The sequence below is a fragment of the Petaurus breviceps genome, unplaced genomic scaffold (assembly GCF_028583685.1).
Source record: "Petaurus breviceps papuanus isolate PSGF00001 unplaced genomic scaffold, PetGlider_PUasm1.0 89983, whole genome shotgun sequence".
Taxonomy (NCBI): domain Eukaryota; kingdom Metazoa; phylum Chordata; class Mammalia; order Diprotodontia; family Petauridae; genus Petaurus; species Petaurus breviceps.
In genome coordinates, this window is record NW_027187150.1 from 201,080 (window position 1) to 225,984 (window position 24,905).

Here is a 24,905-nt window from a genome sequence, read left to right on the forward strand (position 1 = left end):
TTTTATAGAGTCTTATGTCTAATAAGTATAATTAATTACATAAACTGACCATTCAAATGTTAAGTAGAATACAGGAATGTGGAGTTAACATCAAAGCAGAAATGAAGAATAATAGCCCTGGAAAATGGTTAATATTTCATCAGTAAGAATCAAAATACACACACTAAAATCTTATTCCAATTACTCATCCTGACAGTGACCCTGGGCAGTAATCAAGGGCAAGCCTTTTGTAAAATATAGTTTTGCATCAGGATTCCACAAAACCTTCTATAAAGATCAGGCAGGACCCACAGTGCCCTGGTATTCTTAACTTCCATCTAGTTGTCTAAGATATTTCCCATGGCTGCATTCATATTAAACTGCTTTGACTTCTCCATCAAGCCCATGTTGGGTATCTTCCCCACCTTTTTCAGCTTCCTTTTTTGTATATTCTCTTTCCCCAGTTAGATTGTAAGTAAGCTACTTGAGGGCAGGGATTGTTCCTTTTCATATCTGTACCACCAACACTTAGCACAGTGCCTAGTACATAGGAGGTATTTAATGAGCATTTACTAACTGTTGACTACTGACTAAATTAGTATCAGGCAGCTATGTGATAGAGTGGATAGAATAATGGGACTGTAATCAGGAAAATCAGAGTTGAAATCTGGCCTTGATAGACTTATTAGCTGTGTGACCCTGGGCAAGTCACTTGATCTCTATCTGATTCAGTTTCTTCAACTCCAAAATGGGGATAAGAATTGTTGTAAGAATCAAATGAGGGTTGGCTAGATGGCGCAGTAAATAGAGCACCAGCCCTGGAGTCAGGAGGACCTGAGTTCAAATCCAGCCTCAGACACTTAACACTTACTAGCCGTGTGACCTTGGGCAAGTCACTTAACTCCAATTGCCCTGCTTTTCCCCCTCCAAAAAAAGAAAGCAAAAAAAATAAAAGAATCAAATGACATAATATTTATAAAGCACTCAGCACTATAAATTTGAATTGCTGCTGCTATTATTATTATTATATAGAGGCATATCTATGCTAAATATTAGAGTACTCTTATTAAATATGTTTATTAGATAAATATGCTATAGCTAAGTAAACTTTTTTTTTTGTTAACTGTTAAATGACCTAAGAGTGCCTGCCTGATTCAGGCCCACCCCAAACACTACTATTTCCCACCTCGTCATACTCTTCTATGTCAGACAGTTGCCTGTATTCCCCTGTCCCACCCACTCCTACCATTTCATTGCGCCATCTGGAAACCTTGATCTATTATTAACATATTGCCCTTTTATTATGCCTGAGTCCTCCCTCTAGAAATTACTTTGTACTTGTTCCATATGAGATGAGAAACAGAGACACCTAAGACAGATGGCTTTTTTTTTCAAGGAGTTTAACTGAGAAGAGGTAAAAAGATATACAGGAAATGACTGGCAATCATGGGGAGATCTAGGGAGGATTTTTTTGAGGATAAGGGAAGTCTTAGACATGTTTGTAAACAACAAGCAAGGTACTAGTATACAGTGTACACTAGTATACAGGGAGAAATGATTATTATCTTAGATAGAAAAATAGAGATGATAATGGAGGGCTATACTTGGAGAAGAAAAGAAGGGACAGGATTAGGTGGTTGATTTCAGTATGGAAAAGTCTTCTTTAGTATGGAGAAGGGTCTTCTCTGGAGCAGATAGAGATGATTTCAGAGGGGTGTAGGATAAGGAAGGGGAAAGCAGGAGTTCTCAGTGAATGGCCTCAGACACTAACAATGCTAAATAAATGTGCCACTTCCTTTAGAGGAAATGGAAAAAGGAAACTACATTCAAACAAAGCTTAGTTAATATATAGCTTACTTGCTTCATGGCATTTCTATTTCCAATAGGTAATAAGTTTCTCTTCTCCCCTAAACATGAAGTTTTATCCTGCTTATATAGAGTAAGTATTTGACTTAAAAAAAAAAAAAGATCAATATTCTTTACCTGATGTACTATTTAACCAAAGTCACCTCTAAAACTATTTCGATTCTACTTGGCCTTTTTCTTTTTAATAAAGTAGCACCCTTCAAATATCTTCAAACTGATTGCAGCTGGTGTATGGTCCAAAGTTTTTTTCTAAGAAAGGCCTACTTTTTCATTTCCTTGAAAAGAAAGGAGAATTTGGTCACTCTCAACAGCCTCAGGCAAGAAGAAAGGAAGAGACATTGTCAGCAGCAATCCCTAGTCTCTGCTGACAATCACGGTGAAGAGCAGAGTCAAGGACATGGTGGCAGGAACCAGTTTGGAAATTTATTAGCTGGAAACTCTTAATTTTATAGATGAGGATGCTGAGGCCACATTAAAGTTATTTATCAAGTAAGATTCAGATCAATCTGTAAATCCTAACAGATCATTAAAATGTTGCTATTCCTACACTTAAAAGTTGTATTTTCATATATTACCTTTCTGTATTTTATCAACCACTACAGTTGTGAACTGATCCAACCATTCTGGAGAACAATCTGGAACTATGCCCAAAGGGCTATAAATAAGTGCATACCCTTTGACCCAGCAATATCACTTCTAGGATTATATCCCAAAGAGATCAGAGAAGTGGGAGGAGGACCTGTATGTACAAAAATATTTATAGCAGCTCTTTTTGTGGTGGCAAAGAATGGAAATCAAGGGGATGCCCATCAGTTGGGGAATGGCTGAACAAGTTGTGGTATATGAATGTAATGGAATACTACTATGCTATAAGAAATGAGGGGCAGACGGACTTTATAATAACCTGGAGAGACTTATATAAACTGATGCTGAGTGAGAAGAGCAGAACCAGGAGAAATGTGTACACAATCACAGACACAATGTATGTGTAAGACTAACTTCAATAGACTGGGATACCCTCAGCAATGTATGGTTATAAGACAACTCCAAAAGACTCATGATCGAAAGAGACATACACATCCAGAGAAAGAGGTGGAGAGTCTGAATGCAGATTAAAACAAACTACTTTCTCTGTTTATTTTTCTTGTTATATTTTATTTCCTCTGTCCCACTGATCACTCCATCAGTTATAATCCTTCTTTACAACCTGACTAATGATTGATGTGAAGATATGTGTAGATCCTATATCTGAGTGCATGCTTCCATTGGGGGGAGGGGGCAGAGAGAAAATCTGAAACTCAAGGGACCGCGGAACTGAATGTTGTAAACTAAAAATAAACAAATTAATTTTTTTTTAAATAATTAATTAATTAACCACCACGTTGATCCCTTCAAACTAGGAGCAACAAAGAACAGAGAGACAATTAGAACCAGAGGAAGAAATAGGAAGAGAGCAGGAAGAGTGAAGACCAAAAGGAATCGCAACAGAAAACTTTGACAGGTCATAGCTTGGAGAATAATAACCTAGTACATGGGTTCTTAACTGTGAACAGTACTTTAATTCTCTATTGAGAGACTATGAGAAAGAAAAGACTGGGGGAAAGGGGGAATGTTAGAGGAATGAAAAAAGCTACAGTAACTTTGCTGAGAAAGGTACAACAGTAGTAAGAATTACAGAGGTACAATTCACATTTAGTTTGGACTTGTGCAACCTCTATACTTAAATGCCCTAAATCCTTGTAGGCAGTCAAGTCAAATCAGCACAAATTTACAGTATTAAGCACCTACTATGTGCCAAGCAGTGAGCTAATCTCTAGGAATGCAAAGAAAGACAAAACAGGGTCTCAAGAAGCTCAATTTAATGGGGGAGATAATGTGCATACAACTCTGTACAAAAGGATATATATAGGATAAATTGGAGATATTCTCAAGAAAGAGGCAAAAGGAAAAAAAACTAGCAAAATAATTCTAAAGAAAATCCTACAATCCTAACAAGCCTAGAATTTTTCATAACGGTAAATTAAATAACAAGAAGAACTTGCTATGAATACTAAAGTTACCACTTCCAAACCATGAGTCTGTGTGACTGGTTTTGAACACATATATACTGTTTAGTTTGTATTTTATTTTAACTTTTACAAAGCTAATTACGAGGACTAAAATATATGCAAGTTTGAATGAATGCGAGAAAATGAAACATTTCTCAATTTTTCCACGAATTAACTGTATTACAAATCACTCAGACAGAAAAGGTTTGGGTACCTGTACATGAAAGGATGGTTTCTTACAAGTTGTCGGTGAACTCAACAAATTTCTAATGACAAAAAAAAGCTGGATTATTCATTACAAACATTTATTTCCAAAATTCAATACTATCCCTCTTTGGTACTAAACTATGATTGAAAAGGAAAATAGTTGGTTGTTTTTTTTTTTTTTGCCATAGAGTAGCAATTTAAATGTGGTGGGTGGGAAAGTCTATCATCAAAACACTCACCGCTGTATTCTTCTGACACAAGAAAAGTTATTCCATTGAGAAAGCAAGCAAATAGTGCATATACAGTAAGCCACTGTGGAAAGGCAGAAAAACATTTTTAGGCTTATCGTACAACTCTTTAGGTACCCTTTTCTGAGAGAAAACTGTGGAACAGCCTTTGATCTATGACTATTTGAGGTGTGTGTCCTGTAACAGAAAGTGTACCATGAAGAAGAGAACAGAATGAGTCCTTTCACCAATCCCTGAAGTGGCTTTAGAAGATAATGAAATGCAAAATAGGTTTCCTGAGTTTACAAAAATGGCCACATGATAGGGAGTGGATGTTCACTGGCATTATGTATGTAGAATACCATACTGGCCAGCAGTCATGCTCTTACCTGGTAAATGATCACAAGCCTGAGTAGCAGAATCATTCAGCAAAGCAAAATTATTCTTTTTCCATCGAAATGCAATAGCTGCCTGTACACTCATCACCTAAGTTATGTTTAAGTAAAGAAGGTAAAAGATGTAGAGGAAGCAGATAACAAAAGCAGCACTCGAATTGCATACTGGGATGTCCTGTTTTTTACTGGGGGTTTGGGTTGGGTTTTTTTTTTTTCTGTGTGACATTTATTTTTCCCATGAGAGGATCTGACTAGACTTAACCCACCCTTCTCACAAACCAGACAGGAAGTTACGCATCACAGTAAAAGCAATCTCCTCGTGCAGGTTTTTTTGGTTCTCCATTTTTATTACTTTTATATCTAAATATCATACAACTTATTTAAAATGCAACTAACGGATTTGTATTTAAAATGCAACTAAGAGATCTGCAATAAAGAATCACAACTTACAACTTTGCTTCCTTTTTTTAAGTGACTATCAAACGTTTTTTGATTACTGACATGAGATATTTGTAAAGCACTTTACAAACATTAAAGTGCTATAGAAAAGCTAGCTATTGATTGCATTATTTATTTTATTTATACTCTATATTATTTATTTTATTATATTTGACCGTTTATATTTATATTTTATTGTTATTATAAATGGGTAAATCTTTGCCCAACTCCTCATATAAAGTGGGTTATCCTGTGAGCATGAAAATCTTTTATGAATTCACTAGGTTTCAAAAATTAATTGCATTTTTTATTTTACAAGCACAGAGATTAAGAAAAAATCAAATGGCTTTTATAATATCCTTACATGTGGTATTAAACAGAAAGTATCCATTGTAAAGAGCTAGATTACTCTGTTTGTATTTACTATCTACAAATACTTTTTTTCTTTTCTCATACAAGTGAACTTGGAATGAAAGCAGAATAAAACATTTCCCTCCATAATCTCAGCTCCCCAAATATGCTTCATGCTTTTCACACTTCTCCTTATACCTATTCTCTCTGACCTAAATGCTCTATTTTTCCCCTATTTGCTTGTTAGACTCATCTATCCTTCTGTTGTCATTTTTCCTTCATTCTCGAACAGGACCATAACATCAGAAAGGTGAATTCACTTGCAAGCAAATTGGATTTAAGTGAGTAAGAATTGTGCAAAGTCACCAGTCTCACTTTCTCCTCTGGAGCCATCTGGGTCCAGTGGCAAGCTACAGATTAGGACAACTAGAGATGGCCCCGCAGGATTAGAAAGATATTTGTAAGCAAAGGAACCAATGGGAAGGGAGGCTAGGAGGGGCAGTAAATAGAGCACAGGCCCTGGAGTCAGGAGGACCTGAGTTCAAATCCAGCCTCAGACATGCAACACTTACTGTGTGACCTTGGGCAATTCACTTAACCACAACTGCCCTGCCCTCCCCCCCTCCAAAAAAAGGCAAAAAAATAATACAATGGGAGGAAAGGAATGAAATACTTCCATGCTTTGGAACAACATAAATACCTAAAATTTTTTCATAAATTTTGTCTTTGTCAATAAAAATGAAAGTTTAAAGTAAAGGAATGCCCAATTAACTTGCCACTGCCTGGAAGGGGGCAGTGGGGTTGGTGGTACAAACTTATCAGTGTCCCAACAGCCCTAACAACTTTGGCAGAGGTGCCATCAGGAAAGTGAGCCTGCAGCAAATACCTAAACTTCAGTCCAGTTCTAAAAATGTTTTTTTAAGTTTTAAAAGAAATGATAAATGTAAATACTACTTTCCAATCATTTGAAATCAGTTCCCTCTTCTTACCTGCCCCTCTATCTGACAAATATAAGCAGGCTTAATTAGAGTACTCTTTTGTAAGCAGCAAAGAATTGCTAAAGAAAGAAATATCAAGCGGCCTGGAGTCCAATCAACTTTACCACTGATTGCTATGTAATTCTGAATGAGTCACTGTTCTTTGTTAAATGGGAGTAAGAATCTAAAAGATTTATTATGAAAGTTGTCGAGGACATATCTAGATCAGGAACCAGATGCTCACTTAATTATTCCTCCCTCGATTTTAGAATTTAAAAACTCAGAGGGCCCACGATTATGCAAGTAAGTATTAAATACACGGGTCCAAAGACACCAAAATTGTCTCTTTCCTTAGAAATTACAGGATTCCATACAAAAATCTCTAAATTTTATTCTGTCTGATACTGCGAAAATTACAAGATGATTCTTAAAGTGCTTCTTCTTTATCACTTCTTATTTTATCACTTCAAATAAAATACGAATCCCAAAACTCAATAAAGAACAAAAAAAAATCTATAGAAAGCATAACATTGAAGGAAATTCATAAATATTGTCAAGTCAAAAGAATAATCTCTCCTCCTTTAAATCCTAGATCCAATTCAACAAAGGTTCATTCATAAGGTTCTTCCTATCTTCAAAGTTCCATGGGGTTACAAAATGCCCTCAAAGTATTTATAATCTAGCAGGAAAGACAAGGCAAGTACACTAATACTTAGAATAAAAGATGTTAAGTTTAAGATGTTTTCTTATGAACAAAATGCTATGAGAGCACAGAGGGAGAGAGATCCCTTTAGGATAAAGGGTCCCCAAGAAAATTTTCTTTTAACTCTTTCAACTCATTTTCTTTCACCACAATGCTATAGGCTCTACCACAGGTAATATTTAATTCAATAAATCAAGTATCTATTTTTACAAAATAACTCTGTAATCCAATGCTGTCCCATTTCTTGGCATAATAAAATAGAATATGGAAGTGACAACTGAGTTTACAGGTGTTGACTAAAACTTTCCACTGTAAGAAGTTTTGAAAATATCATTCATATTAATGTAAATATTATCGTCCACCAATAGTAAATGTTATCTATATATCCCAGTAAGACTTCTCTAAATTTACATTATGTAGAAAGGGTAGGTAAACAATTTTTAAAGTATAATCTCATGTGAATGAAAGACGCAGCTAACATTAAGGGGCAAATAAGAAAATAATTTTTACAAAAACAAACAAGTCCGAACACTTCACTAAAAGTCAGTGTAAATGTTTGTGTAGAAAGCAGGTGTCAAATGAAAACTGGTTATCAAAAGATGCTAAATTCCCAAAAGGTAACTTAATATCTCCATAATTTTTTTAATTCCTCCCTCTTGTCATATACTCACTCTCTATCTATAGATGACTTCATTCATTAGAGAATATGATGGCCTCATTCCTACTACTCCTGAATTCAATAGACCATTTATTTTACAAGTATCTGTCTGAGACATGCATTTTTTTAATTCAATCTGGTGTTGACAGCAGTAATCAAATTTTGTACATACCACTGGCTCTATTATAGCTCAATAGCTACTGGCTGCCTGCCTAGTTCTCTTATCAGGAAAGGAAAAAAAAGCCCAGTGGGGAGGAGAGAGGGACTTACAAAACAAACCATCTGAAATTACAGGAGGTGATATAAAAAAGAAAGAATGAAGCATCACCGCCTGAAACAAATCTTCCTGCTAGTGTGTGCCATGCAGAGCATCTTTTATATAAAGCTAAGACCAACAGAGAAGACCTTAGCCTTAAAGTATACATTTTCTTCATTCTTTCCATCATCTAGAAGCACATACAGCTTGCAACTCATGCCTTTATCTGTCAAGTCAAATTAGTAAAAACAAAACCTGATCCTGTGTAGAGGAAGACCAAAGCAATGTGAGGAGAACCCATTGCTTTCTCTCCCTGCCCCCTCCACACATACACATCAAGGGCACGAAACACAAAAGAATATGGGATCTATTGCATTTCTTGAAAAGTTTTAATCAGAAATATATCATTTTATTTTGAAGTTAGGTGATCCTCACAGATTTATTGAAATGAGAGCTTAATATATTGGGAGAGCAACATTTTCCCCCCAAACAATAGCTCTCTGATTCTGTAACAGAATGAATAGGAAAAATGAAATTCATTTGGAAATTGTCATGACGGTAAATTTTATGGGAACATATCCTTCACAGCAAACAAATGATACCCATATCAAGATCCTTTTATTCCACCAATATCTTCTAGATTTAATTATCTTTGTTTTTAGATCACATTAAACTGTTGCCAACAAAACATCCTGTACTGTTTTACAAGCTTTTAACATCAAACATATAAAGTAATCCATTACTATATTATGGTTAAAGTCACTAAAATAAAGTCCTTAAAATAAAAACAAAACCTTTAGTTATTTAACTGACTAAACTATTTCTCATGAGATTATTTTTCCCATGCACAAAATATAAATAAAACCTGAGGTTAAGTTTACTGTTCTCATTGTAGTACAGAGAGGAAAATGATGGACAATATTGTTGCTATGCTTATTAAATGCCTTTTAGGGGAAAGAAACAAGGGACTGGGACAACATTCTGGGCAAAGCACTACAAAACCTTTTACCTATAGGCACTTATTTTTGCCTTTTAAAAAAGTTTTGTTGATGTATTTTGGTTTTATATCATACACATTTACAGTTAAGATCTCCCCCAAACAATTAAGAAAAGCTAATAATAAAATGACCTCATCTGAAAGGACATGAAACATTCTACCACCGTGGCACACCTCCCCCAACTTTCTATTTTAAAAAAAATTTTAATCCATTTTGCTCTCCCTCTAACCCTCTCACCATTAGGAGGTAAAAAAGCAAAAAAAAGAAGAAATTCATTCTAACAAATATTCACAGTCATGTATTTTGCTAAATGACCCTAAATCCATCACCCTCCTGTCATGGAAAACATGTTTATTTGATCATCAGTCCTCTGAAATCATGAATGGTGATGGTATTAATCAACTTTCTTACAGAATTCTTACATAGGAGTTTACAACCTAACACAAATAGTACAGACTCAATGATAATAAAGGCAAAGACAAATGAACCAATTCATAATTTAAATGAACAGGCATTTAATCATGTGTGGAAAGTCAAGAGGATATAGTGGGCATGATGAATTAATAGAGAAGGAAACTTGGGAGGTGCATACCAGGGGTAAATTACAACCTTTCTTCCAGTTAAATAGAGAAAGCTTCATAAGGAATAAGATTAATAGCAAACAATTACACTGCAAAAATGTAAACACATAGGTGCTTGCAGGGCCTCTCCTACTGAGAAAGGAGAAAGGTCAGTCATCAGCTGGTATTTCTTCCCCCAGTAGGATTTTTCTCACCCTGAGGCCAGAAACACAGAATTTTCAAAATGAAAAGGACCTCTGAGGTCATCTTGTTCAGTCTGTCTGAAGAGACTTATCTATGCCACATCCAATGAATATCCAAAAATATCCAAATTTTTACTAACGACCTGTAGTCAACAATATTTGTTTCTTTAGAAAAAATTTGGAGACGTTGGTAAATTTTCCCCTATAATATACAGAATTGGTAGGAGCATGAGGTAGTATTCATTCCATCAAATGAAAATTAAGATAATGTCTTAATCAATGCAGCCACATATCCCTCTCTTCTAGTACACACAGACTGGTAGCTGCTGGTTCCTAGTTTAATTATAGGACTTCATAGACCAAGATAACTTTTTTAGTTCATTTTTGCTCTGATCTCTAGTCTCCCAGAAACAATAGAAAAATGATACTCCAACATCCTCACCTCATTCTCACCCCCCCACCAAAAAAATTTCAGGCATGTGCATCATGGCTTTCTCCAGGCAGAAAAAGTCAAGAGTATTCCAAGGAGTCTCTGTTACCAATCTAGAAATGGCAGAAATGTCTCAAAGCCTATGGTGATTAATGACATCCCTCCACCAAAAGAAGCCAGCTGCATATGGTGCCAGTCATTGGCAGGAAGGAGTACTACTGGCAAGGAATCTAGGATCTGATCTAAATAGAATTCACAAGGGAAGGTCTGCAATAGCAGCTGAGATGTTACTTGAGCCAGATTCTCCTATCACTACCAATTCACCAGCAAGACTCTTTATGGCAGAGAAATGGAAGAGATTCAGTCAGTCAACAAGCATGTATTAAACGCTTACTATGTGCTAGTCAGCTTGTTCAAGGGGCTCAATAGTAGCTATCTGTGGAAACTCAGTCTCTTCTTTATGCCACCCCAACAAAATTTAATTGAAAAATACATGTGACTTTTGGGGGCAGCTAGGTGGCGCAGTGAGTAAAGCACTGGCCCTGGAGTCAGGAAGACCCGAGTTTGGACACTTAACACCCACACAAAAAAAACTAGCCTTGTAACCTTGGGCAAGTTACTTAACCCCAATTGCCCTCCAAAAGGCAAAAAAAAAATAAAAAAAAAATACATACACACATATTCAATGCTACAGGTGTGAAGAAAAGGGGCAATAAAGAACTCTAATTTGGATTAGCCTGAACTTCAAGGATTCACCATTATAGTCCAAGGGGAGGCAAATACAGCCCACCTGGTGGGTTTGATTAAACATGCCAACCTGCAGACCACTCATGCCACACATGTGATCACCAGATGGCCCTCTGCACACAGAACTAAAGGACTTAAATGATTCCAAGTTCAGCTCTCCAATGCACACTTCCTAGGCTCCAGATGCCATCTCTTCTATGAAAGCTTCTGACTCCCTGCCCCCATATCCCAGATGCCATTGATACTATTCCATTTCTCAAGTATTTTTACACCACTCTATTTGATCTCTCTTTGCTACCGGCAATCCCTATCAATCAATCAAGTATTTAACAAGTGTCTACTATTTGCCAAGCATTATGTTAGGGTCTTTGGATACAAAGATAAAGATGCAGCAACTTAAGTAACATATTCTACCAAAAGAAACATCATGAATATAGATACATATATGAATACATACAAAATAAATACAATTGGGAAGTAAGGATCAGAAAAGCACACAACCTGTGTACATAGCAAATCCCCATACATACATACAAACTCCTAGGTAAAATGTTCATTGGATTCCTTGAAGGCAGACTTTTTTTTCCTTTTTATCCCCAGAACCCAGTATAACTGAACTGACATAGGTGTTACCAGAACACAGCTAAGGAGAAAAGTTCTGTATAAAGTAGATGTGTTTGTGTCACTTTGACATAAACCACAACTGACATTATCCAGATTCCCATGTAAATATGAAGGAGACTGGAAAGAGCCTTTAAGAGACCACATGATCTGAAGGATATGGGCTAACAATCCATTTTTTTAAATATATCCTAGGAGGACACAGAAATATGAGAGGAAATGTAAGGCTTCTGCTCTGGAAACTTGGGTTCAGAGTCCATTAAGAAGATCCAGATGTGGAAGAAAAAGAAAAAAGAAAGAAAAACCAAGTCTGAGTCATCATGAGACTGTGTGGTAAAAGAACATTAAACTGTGAGCAAAGCTATCAGGAGTGGTTTTCCAATTCTAGCTTTGCCACTCATTCCCACACTAGATGTATAACCATTGGCAGGTCAGCTCAACTTTCTGGGTTCTTAGCTTCCTGGCCCCAAAATGAAGAAATTGGACTAGATTTTCCCTAAGCTGTCTTCCAGTCCTACAATTCTGAGTCTATCCAAAGTATTGGGTTTAGTTCCTAAAGATTAATGAGTTTGGGCAGCAAGGTGGTACAGTGAATAGAGCACCGGTCCTGGAGTCAGGAGGACCTGGGTTCGGATCTAACCTCAGACACTTAACACAAAAACTAGCCGTGTGACCCTGGGCAAGTCACTTAGCCCCAACTGCCCTCCAAAATGCAAAAAAAAATTTTTTTAATTAAAAAAAAAGAATTTTGGGGGTGGCTAGGTGACGCAGTGAGTAAAGCGCTGGCCCCAGAGTCAGGAGGACCTGAGTTCAGTTCCAGCCTCAGACACTTAACGCAAAAAAAACTAGCTGTGTAACCTTGGGCAAGTTACTTAACCCTTGCCTTCCCCCCTCCAAAAAATAGTAATAGTTTTTTTTTTTAAATGTACATATTAATACTGCCTGATACTAGAAAAATCCTTTATATTATTTAAGGTTCTTTCACATTTATTATCTTATGTGATCCTTAGAATATCCCCATAAGTGAGTAGAACATTTATTACAGACTTTATTTGACAGGGTAGCAATTAGAAGCAAGAGAAGGCATGACTTAATTCTTCTGAGTACCTCCTCCCTCAACTTCAAGCTGATGTCCCTTCCATTGCACCACACTGGCTGTTTTATGAATTATTCATTAGAATACCTTGGAAATTCTTTCTTTTTTTTTTTTGTCTTTTTTTGGGGGAGGGCAATTGGGGTTAAGTGACTTGCCCAAGGTCACAGGGCTAGTTTTTGTGTTAAGTGTCTGAGGCTGGATTTGAACTCAGGTTCTTCTGACTCCAGGGCTGGTGCTCTATTCACTTCGCCACCTAGCCGCCCCTGAAATTCTTAATACATCAATAGGGTCATAAGCCATAAATTCACAAAAGGGATAAGATTAATGTCAAACAATCATACTCCTAAAGCCTAAAATACAGATGGCTTACGCAACCTCTCCTTCCACTAAGTGAGGAGGAAGCCTTCCAAGAAACAGTCATCAGCTGGTGCTTCTTCTCTGAGTAGAATTTCCTCTCCCTGGGTTCAGAATGACTGAACCTCAAGGAATGAGAGTTAAAAGAGTTGGCACTAGGGGACTATATTGTCGAAACTATATCTGAACAAGACTTCCTCCCCAACCTCTCCTTACAACACAGTAAACGAATGATCATCCAGCATTTGCTTGAAGACCTCTAGAGCTGGAAGGTGGTTTTGTCATCAAGTCCAACCCCTCCAATTTTTACAGATGAGAAACAGAGGTTCAGATAATTAAGGTTTGATTGGCTTGACCAAAGTCATTCAGGTATTAAAAATAATAGAACTAGGATTCAAATTCAGGTCCCATGGGTCCAAGTTCAATGCTCATGTCACTGTCCCACATTGCCTTCTTATTACTACTTGTATGGATCAAGAAATTGAGGCACAAAACCAGTTTTGCAGAACCCTAAGTCAGAAACAATATCCCAAGTTCTAATGTTAAATTACTTGGATTAAAAGAAAGCTTCAAGAAATTAAGAACATTTTTCTAAAATTAAACTATATTATGTAACATTTCCTCCTTCCCTCTGCCCCCTCTCTTTCTCTCACAGGAGCACCCAATGTCTAAATGCAAAAGAGAGGAAATGCATGTTCCTCAATAGCAATAATGTTTCAGATATCAGGTAGCAACAGCTGTTGAATCCCACCCATCCCTCCCCCCCTTCTGGCAGAGACATAGATTCAAACTGCCAATTAAAAGCTTGGCCTCTTAAATGAACTCAGACTCCAGTTTCCCAGCAACAGCACGTTAAGTGATCTAGGACTGGCTTATCCTCTCAAACCTCTAAAATCATGACCTTCAATGAAGTTGCCCTTTCGTTTGAGTTATTAATCTGCTCATCCGCTATACCGGAAAGAGTAAAAGTATGGGGGAGGAAAAGGAAGTGAATGAGAGTTACTTGGGCTATGGATTTCATGCAGCAAGAACAGCCCACAACAGGTGCAGCATTCAAATGAAATTAAGACTCTCAAAATAAAGTCATTAACATTAAGCCTCAGCACACAAAGAAATAGGGAGCCAGACATCATTAGACAATGATGCAAGAGCTGGCTGGTATTATTACACTCTTCACCAGCAGCAGTTCCATACAGTTTTCCAAAACATTTAACAAAATGTCACTGGGCACATACAACCTCTTTTCCATACTGCATTCCCAAAACAGGAGTAAAAAGCTTAAGATTATTGAAATACTGGACACACATGATATTTTTTTTTTGGTAATTTGTCATTTCCCTGGCTTATTAGATAGATATTCTCTCTACTAATACAGATCATGAATTCTCCACATACGCTCCATCTGTGAAATTCTCACCCATAATCCCTTCATCAAAGAGCTAACCAGAATACTGGAGACTTTCCTCATCTTCTACTATTCCAGTATACCCGCCCAAGCCACCAATATAGCAGTTGGCTAATCATTGTTTTCTATCATTCTCCCTACATGACCAATACCAAGTAGCTAAGATTTACAGTACATATTACTGGGGGCGATGGACAAGGGAATTGAAGGAGTAGAGAGAAGAGAGGAAAAGAGAACTGGTATTAAGGAAATGAGCATTAGTCTCAAGAAGCAATTTGGAATCATTGAAGGCACTGTACCATTTTTTTCTATATGCTTTAGAGTCTAATCTCCTCACTCCTCAATTCTGAATGCAGTTCAATATTCACCTAGAATGTCCATTCAAAATAAATATGTTGACAGCTCAACCTGCCTGGTTGAACTACAGGTCACAATAGAGGCAATACATTGTTTTTAATCTCCTTTGTTGTCCTGCCCACCCCTAGGTGGACACTTAGACCAATCTCTCATTGCTGAAGAATGCATTAAGGAGGATGTACAGCACCTGTCTTTTATTTTTTGTTTTATTATTAATTTTTTATGATATATTTTTATTTTTATATTTAAATATAATATATTATATTTGCATATAATATATTATATATAATAAAAATTATTATTATTATATATAATTAATACCTTGTGATCTTTGCATAAGAGCATCCAAAAACCCAGCATCAAAAAGGGATTTGTTGTTGTTCCTTAAACTCTGTATATAGGACATCTCCTGGGACATTGCTAAATACCTACAGTGATGCTATGACCCACTGTTTTATGCCTCATGTTAAGGGATTTTGAATGTAAGTTAACTATATAGTCATATCTGTCAATTGCATAATTTTAACAAATCCATTCTTTCCTGAGAACATTTTGTTCTATTAAGTCAATTTTTTTACTGAAAAAATAAAATACACAGCATGTCTTGGGCTTGCGCAAGCTATCAATGGTATAACTGCAAAAATATGGACTGCTATAGGAACTCTTTAATAAAAGCCTCTCATGTTATCACCAAATTATCAAAGACATCTTAAAGCATGCACAGACCTTCACATTAAAAAAAAAACTTTAGGAAAATGAAAAATCAGATAGTCTATAGATCAGTAAAATATTAATGAATTTTTTCATCTTTTAAAAAATTTGTTAAAATCATGATGCATTATTTTTTTCTAGTCTTTTGGAACCAAAACCTCTTCACTATATAGTAGTCATGGTTCTACGACTATCACCTTTGAGAACAGATCACTTTATAAACAGTGGCATGTCACGTCAATTTGTTATTCTCATTTCAGTTCTATTTACAAATACCCATGGAATAATTTGACTTTACATGGGTTTCATGCCATGACTCACTTTCCTCTTTTTGCAGTTTTGTGAAGTGATATAACTCAAAGTATTCCATCCTCCTCCTCTTTAATCCTTTTTGTTAATGTTTTAGTTCCTTTCTTCTTACAGCACCTTAATTTCTGAATTTATCCTTCCTCCTACATATCAAACTATCCCAGATTTTAAAAAATTTTTTTAAAGATTGTGGGAAAAAGCAATTCAGGAAAATCAATCAAACACATCAATGATGTCTAATAGTATATTCAATAGTCTACCATCTCTATGAAGAAGCCTTCCATCACATTTTTCAATGGATTACATATTCTAAGTAAACAACGCTATTGCTTGCCATTACCTCACCACCTAGCAAGGTCCTTTCAGTTTCCTCACTATGGTTATTGTTTAACATATATGAAATTTTACTAAGAAAGTATTAGATTATAATGTTTACTTATATAATTTTCCTTCCCCCCACACCCAGAGGCAGATACTTACATTAAAACAGATGGCAAAAAACTAGAAACAATGTGGGCACCCACTGATTGAGAGATGGCAAATAAATAACCTATGGTATTTAAATGAACTGGAATATTACTAGCACACATTTATAGCAGCTCTCTTTCTCGTGGCAAAGAAACAGAAAGAAGATATCTCCAATTGGGGAATGGCTGAAGAAATTACAAGGTATGTATATAGACATGTAAATGTGTATATGATTATGGCATATGAACATCATAGAATTCTACTTTTTTATGACATTATGAAATAGACATTTCTGAGAAATCTGGAAAGACTTATATGAACTGATTTTAAGCAAAACAAAAACAATTTCTACAATAACACCATAAGTCAGTTTTCAGACAAAGAAATTAAAGCTATCTCTAGTAATACAAAAAAAAATGCTCTAAATCACTATAGATTAGAGAAATGCAAATTAAAACAACTCTGAAACACTACATCATAAATTAGCTACCAGACTGGCTAACATGACAAAACAGGAAAATGGTAAATGTTGGAGAAGATGTGGAAAAATTGGAACACTAATGCATTGTTGGTGGAGTTGTGAACTGATCTGACCATTATGGAGAGCAACTGGGAAATGTGTTCAAAGGGCTATAAAAAAAATGTGCATACCCTTTGATCCAGTAATCCCACTACCAGATCTATATCCCAAAGAGATCATGAAAAAGGGAAAAGGACCCACATGTACAATAATATTTATAGCAGCTCTTTTTGTGGTGACAAAGACTAGGAAATTCAGATGATGCCATCAACTGGAGAATGACTAAACAAGTTGTGGTATATGTGGTATATGGTATATATGTGGTAATGGAATACTATTGTTCCATAAGAAATAATGAGCAGATAGATTTCAGAAAAACCTAGAAAGACTTGCATGAACTGATGCTGAGTGAAGCAAGAACCAGAACATTGTACATAGTAACAACAACATTGTATGACAACTGACTTTGTTAGACTTAGCTCTTCTGAGCAACACAATGATCAACACAATTCCAAAAAACTCATGATGGAAAATGCTATCCACATGAAGAGAAAGAAATATGAAGTTTAAATGCAGATCCAAGCATACTATTTTTTTGTGTTTGTTTCTTCTTTCTCATGGTTTTTCCCTTTTGTTCTGACTCTTCTTTCACATGACTAAACTGGAAATATATTTAATTATTATCATACATGTATAGCCTATACCAGATTGCATGCTGTCTTAGGGAGGGCTATACTATAACCAACAACTACTCCAGATGACTAATTAAGAACCATGTTATCCCCTCTCCTGACAGAGAGGTGATGGGCTCAAAATATACAAGACATATATTTTTAGACATGACATCTCTGGATATTTGTTTTCATTGACTATGCTTATTTGTGACAAGTATTGTGCTTGTTTTTCTTTCTTTGGAGGAGTGGGGAAATTTGGTGGGGAACTGGTAAAATAAAAGAGTTATTAGAGAATTTTCTTTAATTGTACACACAGAAAAATAGCAGGAATTTCTTTTTTTGCTTTTTTTTTGCGCTTTTTGGAGGGCAATTGGGGTTAAGTGACTTGCCCAAAGTCACACAGCTAGTAAGTGTGTTAAGTGTCTGAGGCTGGATTTAAACTCCAGTCCTCCTGACTCCAGAGCTGGTGCTCTATTCACTGAGCCACCTAGCTGAACCAAAATAGCAAGAATTTCAAAAGAAAACAAAAACCAGACAAATAATTTTGAAAGCAGCATATCAAAAAAAGTTACATGCTTGTTTTAAAAAGCAAAACATATTCATGGAGATGTGCAGTTTTACATAGAATTCCTTTTCTCTTCTATATGGAAATGTTCTTTTATTTGTTAAATTCAGAATAAAAACAAAATAAATTTTCTAAAAGGATTATTAGACCATAAGAAATGATGAAGAATTCAGAGAAACATTAGAAAGTCTGTAGAAAATGGTACAAAATTTTAAAAAAGATAATCAAGAGAATAATATATACAATGATTACTGTGGAACAATCCGTTAAAATCTTTGCTTCATTCATGGGCCTCTGTGGCCCATAAAAAAAAAAAATTAAAGGGGCAGCTAAGTGGTGCAGTTAATAGAGCACCAGCCCTGGAGTCTGAAGGACCTGAGTTCAAATTCAGCCTCAGATATTTAACACACTTACTAACTGTGTGATTTAGCAACCCCAATTGCCTTGCCTTCCCACTCCATTGTTTAAAAAAAAATTTTAATAAATAAAAAGTTAAAAAAAAATGTTATTTATCAACAACCAATATTGGGTGTTATGTCTCTCTAAAATTACCTAGGATAATACTCAGATAGCAGACATTTAACCTGTTTCTGGGATCCTGCTGTGGAGGCCTTTATAACTTGATAGATTTGTAAAAGCTAATACTCCACTAACAAAACCGTTAAGAACCCTTAGACATCTCCATGTCACAAAGCGGAACTAGAATAAGGCTTCTGACAAAGGATTATCAATGTAAAGAAATATCATAAAGAGAAGGTAAGATCAATAAACCTGGTAACTTCTTCCAGTAGAATAAGAAACTAAATCTTGTCTGATCACATTTCAAGCTATAAAAAGAGCCTAAGTTGTAACCTTTCTTTAAATTCTTCCACAGCAAAATGAAAGGTACAAAATGTGAACTAGATAAATAAGTTTCACAGCATAAACAACTTTTCATTTCTTTTTGGAGTTTGCTGATCACAGTTCCACATATAGAGTATTCTGGAAATAAGTATATATCAATTAGCCCAAGCCTCCATCTTAAGATCAACTAGAAACCTCTAAAATCCCATCTACTCCATTGATACCAAGCTTACAGACAGATAGTTGAAAAACCCAAGAGACAGAATTTCTGGGTAATTAATAACCAATTTATTAATTAGTGTAGATAGCAATCAATAAACTGATGGTCAGTGGTTTTCCTTGTTGGTAACCAAAAACATCAAGAGAGACCCAGAGATGCTTTAAATAGCCTCTGAAAGAGAATTCCCCTAACAAGTGAAAATCACTTAGCACTTGATATTTGAACATTTATTGAGAAGGCATGCTACATAAAGGTTTTCAGCTCCTCCTGCTGAGAACTTAGTTTTATCATGAGACTCAGAAGCCTCCAGAAGTCTGGATAGGGGAAGCTATTTCTATCGTGACCTCCTGTAGCAGCAAGCACCCTGGAGTCCCTAGGGTGGCTGCTCACACAGGTTCTTGGATCTGCTTTGATAAAGGAAGGCAACTCAAAATGGGTTAACAAGCTTACTTTAATCAGTCAGACATATATCGTTTACCTTGTTCAGGGCAAAAGGTCAGCACCCCGAACCTCAAAGTATACAGGCATAATTATCAAGACAGAAACATCAAGTAGACAGATTTCCAAACTGTCCAACCATTACATCCATATCCAGTCAACATCTGGGTTTTTCAAAGCCGGGGGACTCTCAACAACGGCTTCCCAGAATTCAGATCAAATCACAGAACACTTCTCAAAGTGAGTCCCAAAACAAAGCTACACATCAGGGCTTATATAGCCTTCTCCTGGTTCAGAGAATGTAACAACCTTATTGACCCACTGGCCAATCAAAAAGTATCTACTGAAAAACAAGCCTCCCTCCCCAGGCTTCTGGTGCACTTTAGCCTAGGGGCAGGGAAGATCTTCCAAATTTGCATTCCCATTACACCTCCCTGGGCTGGTTTTCTCATTCATAAGCCAGGTCACCCTAAATTCTAAAGGAGGGGACCAAGGAAAGGAGTTCCTTTCCCCAGGGTAAGGGTTTGCCCAAACTGGATTATGTTTATAATCTAAAAAGAAATTCCCCAGTTGGGTGGGGTCCCATATGTCCCTTGAAGGCTAGGGGCAATCTCATCAATAAAGTAAGCCCTTCAGAGATTAACTTAACTGTTGGGCCTTTACTGAAAATGAAGGTGAAAAAGATAGATCACAATTAATAATTAATTTTTAATTTAATACTATAATATTAATTCTCCCAAAACCATATAGCTTACAAACAAAACATTTCATTGGGAATAAGATCAACCAAGGAATAAAATACTCTTTGCAGATACTCATGGGATACTATTTTCCTCCTCAAATGAATAAAGGGGGAAATCTTAAATTTAAGTCCATGAGGAATATGTGTCACCAGGCAAAGCAGGGGGTGCTATGTATCTTTCCCATCTCTCAGTTTATCCTCAACACACTTCATGGATGAGTGCTCCTTTATCCTGAAACTTGGGCTGCCATGAATATAGCTAGGCCTCAAGCACAAATGTTGAAGTGGTCACATGTATCATGTAAAATATGATGACTAGGGGCAGCTAGGTGATGCAGTGAGCAAGAGCGCTGGCCTCTGAGTCGGGAGGATCCAGGACTGCTTCTGGCCTCAGATACTTAACACCCACACAAAAAAACTAGCTGTGTAACATTGGGCAAGTTTCTTAACCCCAATTGCTTTAAAAAAAAAATTATTGTGACTAGTTTCTGCCCAATGGAAATATGCAGTACAAATTTAAATAATTTGACCACTTCAGGTGACTTCTCATTCACATTAATCAGAATGGAGCTAGCCACTCCATAACTCTCCCCTTCCCAGAAATCTCTCATTCTACAATCAACATCTATGACTCCTAATGTAATCCTACTATATCTAGGTTCTCAGTCCCGTGGGAAAAAAAATGAAATCTGGGAGCATCTTCTGCTGAACAGTTATTCTCAGTGCTATAGAATTATGGAAAATGTAAACAGGCAGATATGTCTCTATTACATCATAAATTCATTCATGGTTGAAAAGGGCCCATGTACTGACTGCAGAAGGGTATGCTCATTCTATTGCTCTATTCATATTTGGTTAAAAAAGAAATTGACGGCGGAGAATACAAGGTTCAGGAAAAATAAATTCAGCATTTAACTGACTCCACTGGTGAACATGCTGTGGCATATCACACTAGGTTTCTCTCTGAAGTCTAAGATATCTACATTCTCCAAGCCCTGCCCCCATCTGCTGTTTGCTACACTCTTCCTGAGTTGGCATCAGGTAGGTAACAAATAGGTAACAGCAACTCTATCCCAGGCACAAAGTCACATCTTCCAATAAAAGTTCTCGAAATTAAAGGGTATGGGGAGGGAAAAAGGCAAAATTCCCAAGGATTGGGTAGCGGGTCCATAAGGACCTTCTCCAAGGAACCGTTCTTTATAGTTAATTTAAATATTCAATGTGTTACAGTACCTCACAGCAAAGAATACTATACTTGGAGGGAGAGAGATAGCAGGAGAGGCAGTTTAATAATCACTGACTTGAACTGTCCAACTTTGATTTCTAGACTCATAAAATTTAATTTTATTATGATAGCTTTGTGATAAAGGCAGCTTATTCAATTTTATTGTAATAGGTTAAAGTGATAAATTTCGTAGTGACTAATTTATGGAAAGCAGAAAATAAGTTCACAGACAAGTTTATAACATGAAGCCATTTTGTTGCATCTAGAGAGCAGTCTGCCAAGAAATGGAAGTGAACCACAGCTTTAAAGGGAAAATTAAAAATCCCTTAGAAGAAAAGTAAAGATAGTACTGAATAGGCAGTGATCTAGTTATGTGAAGAGGATTTAATTCTAAAAATGTGTGTGGGGGTGCGTGTGAAAAGAATGTTCATAATCACAGCAAAGAGTGTAAAGGATAGCAAAAGATCATTCTTAACCAATGGGTTTAAATAAATGGAAATTAATCAAAGTTCACCCATTTTTACAAATTTACTTCTAATCTGCTTCTTACTTTAATACTATTTTTTTTTAATTTAGGAATTGGCTAGGGACTAGATCTGTGATTTCATCAGAATAGGGAGCACCCTAGTGAGGAATCACCCCCTACCAATAGAAGTAGGTTTGTTTTCTACAAAATTTGGTTACCTTTACAAAGTTACCTGGAGAACTCAGGGGTTAACCAACTTTTCCAGAGTCATAAGGCCAGTATGTGTCAGAAACAGGACTTGAATATACATCTTAGATTTGAGACCAGCTTTCTCTATATATTATGCCACTGCTCTATATTTTCTCTTTTTTTTTTTTGGTTAATATTGATAATTCAGTTTCATTTATGTCATATAATTCTACATATGGAACAAAAAGGACCTCATTCCACTGCCTTCATTTTATTAATGAACAAACATGCCCTGGGAAGTTATGTTCATTACTAAGTAGTTTTTCTTCAGTAAATGAGATAACACCATTCAGAGTCTGATGGATGTTCTATCTCTGTATTTTACAGAATCCCAGAGGGTATTTGACTGTAAATCCAAAACTACTTGGAAGGAGTAACCTAAGGCCACATGGCATGTGTAAGCCTCCTTAAAAATTCTTTCCAATTTCAAGCAGTATAAGTAGGTGACAGAAAACTCAACAGAATAGCACAATCTAAATTTTATTGTCTTTCTGGGTTTGGCTTAGTTATATTTTGTTTAGTTTGGTTTTGCTTGTTTTACAGAGGGAAGTTTCTTCATGCCCTGGCAGGTTTGCATGGACCACTGCAGTCTCAGAACCCATCTTTGATGATTAATTAACTATTAATTAAAGTTATAATCCACATTAGGCTCAGAAAACACTTGGATTAACTTCACTATCTATGCAATCAAGTTGAAATCATTATTAAGCATAAAAGTCATCCAAATATAACTACTTGGTATCATAAAAGCCCATTAAGGCTTTTGACTTGGAAGAGTGAGATAACCATTATAAAAAAAATGACATCTTCCCTCATCCTATTAGATGTAAAATAGCAGGATAAGGAAATAATGTACTACAGAGGAAAGAGTATGAGATTTGGAATCAGAAGACCTAGGTTCAAATTCTGTCTCTGCCACATGACTTTGTACAATCAGGAAGTAGGACTAGATTACTTCCTAAAGTCATCAAACTCTCGATAGCTCTTAATCTATGATCCCAAGCTACAGTGCAGAAAGAGTAGACCAGAAATCAGGATAAACCCAGGGTTTCTCCTTGTAACACTGAGTGACCATGAACCAGTGATTTAACCTTTTTTATCCTCAGTTTCTTCATCTGTAAAATGGGTATCTAAAAATAGGCAGCACAATGGTTAGAGGACCTGAAGCCAGGAAGGCCTGAATTCAAATTAGGTCTCAGACACTTACTATTGTGTAACCCTGGACAAAATCACTTCACTCTGTTTGCCTGTTTTCTCAGCTATTATAATAAGCTGGAGAAGAAAATGGCAAACCACTCTATTATCTTTGTCAAGAAAATCCAAAATGGGGTCATGAAGAGTTGTACACAATAGAATGACACAAACAACAACAAAGTAGGGATAAGATTGCCTGCAGTATTTATCTCAGAGGTTGTCATAAGGATTCAATGAGAGCATATTTCAAGTGCCATAAGAATGTCAGCTGTCTAGACTTCCTGGCAAGGATGATTTTCACCATAGCTTTAATTTCAAAGAAGAGACACAATCTTTCGGAAAGATCTTCCACACAGAAAAGCTAGTTTTCATACATCTAATCCCTTCAACATAACCTCTGATATTAATGAGAATTTTTACTCCCAAGAAACAGTTAAAAAGAGTTGTCCCAGATTGGGAGGCAAAGTATCAGCAGTGCGATGAGGGTCTGAAGATGGAGAGTAGGAAGGGACCATCCAAGGTCAACCCACTCATTTGACAGATGAAGAAACTGAGACTGTGAGAAGCTAAGCAATGAGTCCAAGGTTATCAAGCCAGGAAGTGTCTGCAGCAGAATATGAATCCTGTTCTTCTGACTTCCACAGCCCAGTGCTCCAGGTACTGCACCCCCTCATTTGTGGTTCTCTGCTTATCACACCATTGCCAAATGCTTTTTTTCCTTAAATTTCATCCCTTAAGTCAAGCTGCTTCTCTGCAGTTATAACCTAGATCTCATCCATGCACTATGACCCCTGATTCACATTTCTTTTAGCTCACAGCCAAGAAGGAAGGGTTGGGCACAATTGTATGAAGTACAAGATACCAAGCAAGGTCTCAGTCCCCACAGGAGATGCTTAATAACAGCCTCTAAAAAACAGATATCCTCTTAGGAAATTCTGATGTGAACTGCATTCTTCCCTACCAACCAACTTCTTTTTCAAATGAATTTAAAACTGGTCAGTCTTAACTGAAATTACAAAAACAGATTCCTGACTTCTTGGTTAGAAGAATGTGCTTTTTTTTACTAAGCTGAGTGGAAAACTGGGCTCCTGTGCTAAGGGGAAAGTGCATAGATGAGTCTATCCCAAAACTTCCCTGACCAGAAGGATTACATTCCTTCTCTCCTCAGTACACAGCCTCACACTGTACTACTCTGTCAAAGTGGCTGCCAGACACTAAACCTATCACTTTAAAAATTGGACTAGTGACAAAGTACTTACTTGGCCCAGAGGTGTGGTGGGGGTGGGGAGATTTAGCTCTACTAGTCACATTCAAGTTTCTTATATACTGAAAAAACAATTACTCACCTCCTAAATTCCCTAACACCTCTCTCTCTCTCTCTCTCTCTCTCTCTCTCTCTCTCTCT

General features: G+C 36.5%; 1 protein-coding gene across 8 annotated transcripts in view; it reads right to left on the reverse strand.

Annotated features, from left to right (window-relative positions):
* The window catches only part of LOC138176559 (utrophin-like), a 382,659-nt gene that overhangs the window by 191,853 nt on the left and 165,901 nt on the right, over positions 1-24,905 (reverse strand). Inside the window, exon 1 of one of the 8 annotated variants that reach the window (XM_069107338.1) lies at positions 4,717-6,225. The exons of the other annotated variants lie outside the window; for them this stretch is intronic. Coding sequence (XP_068963439.1) covers positions 4,717-4,810 — 94 coding nt within the window. The 5' untranslated portion in view covers positions 4,811-6,225. Of the gene's footprint in view, positions 1-4,716; positions 6,226-24,905 lie in introns of those variants that run through there. 8 annotated transcript variants of the gene reach the window in all.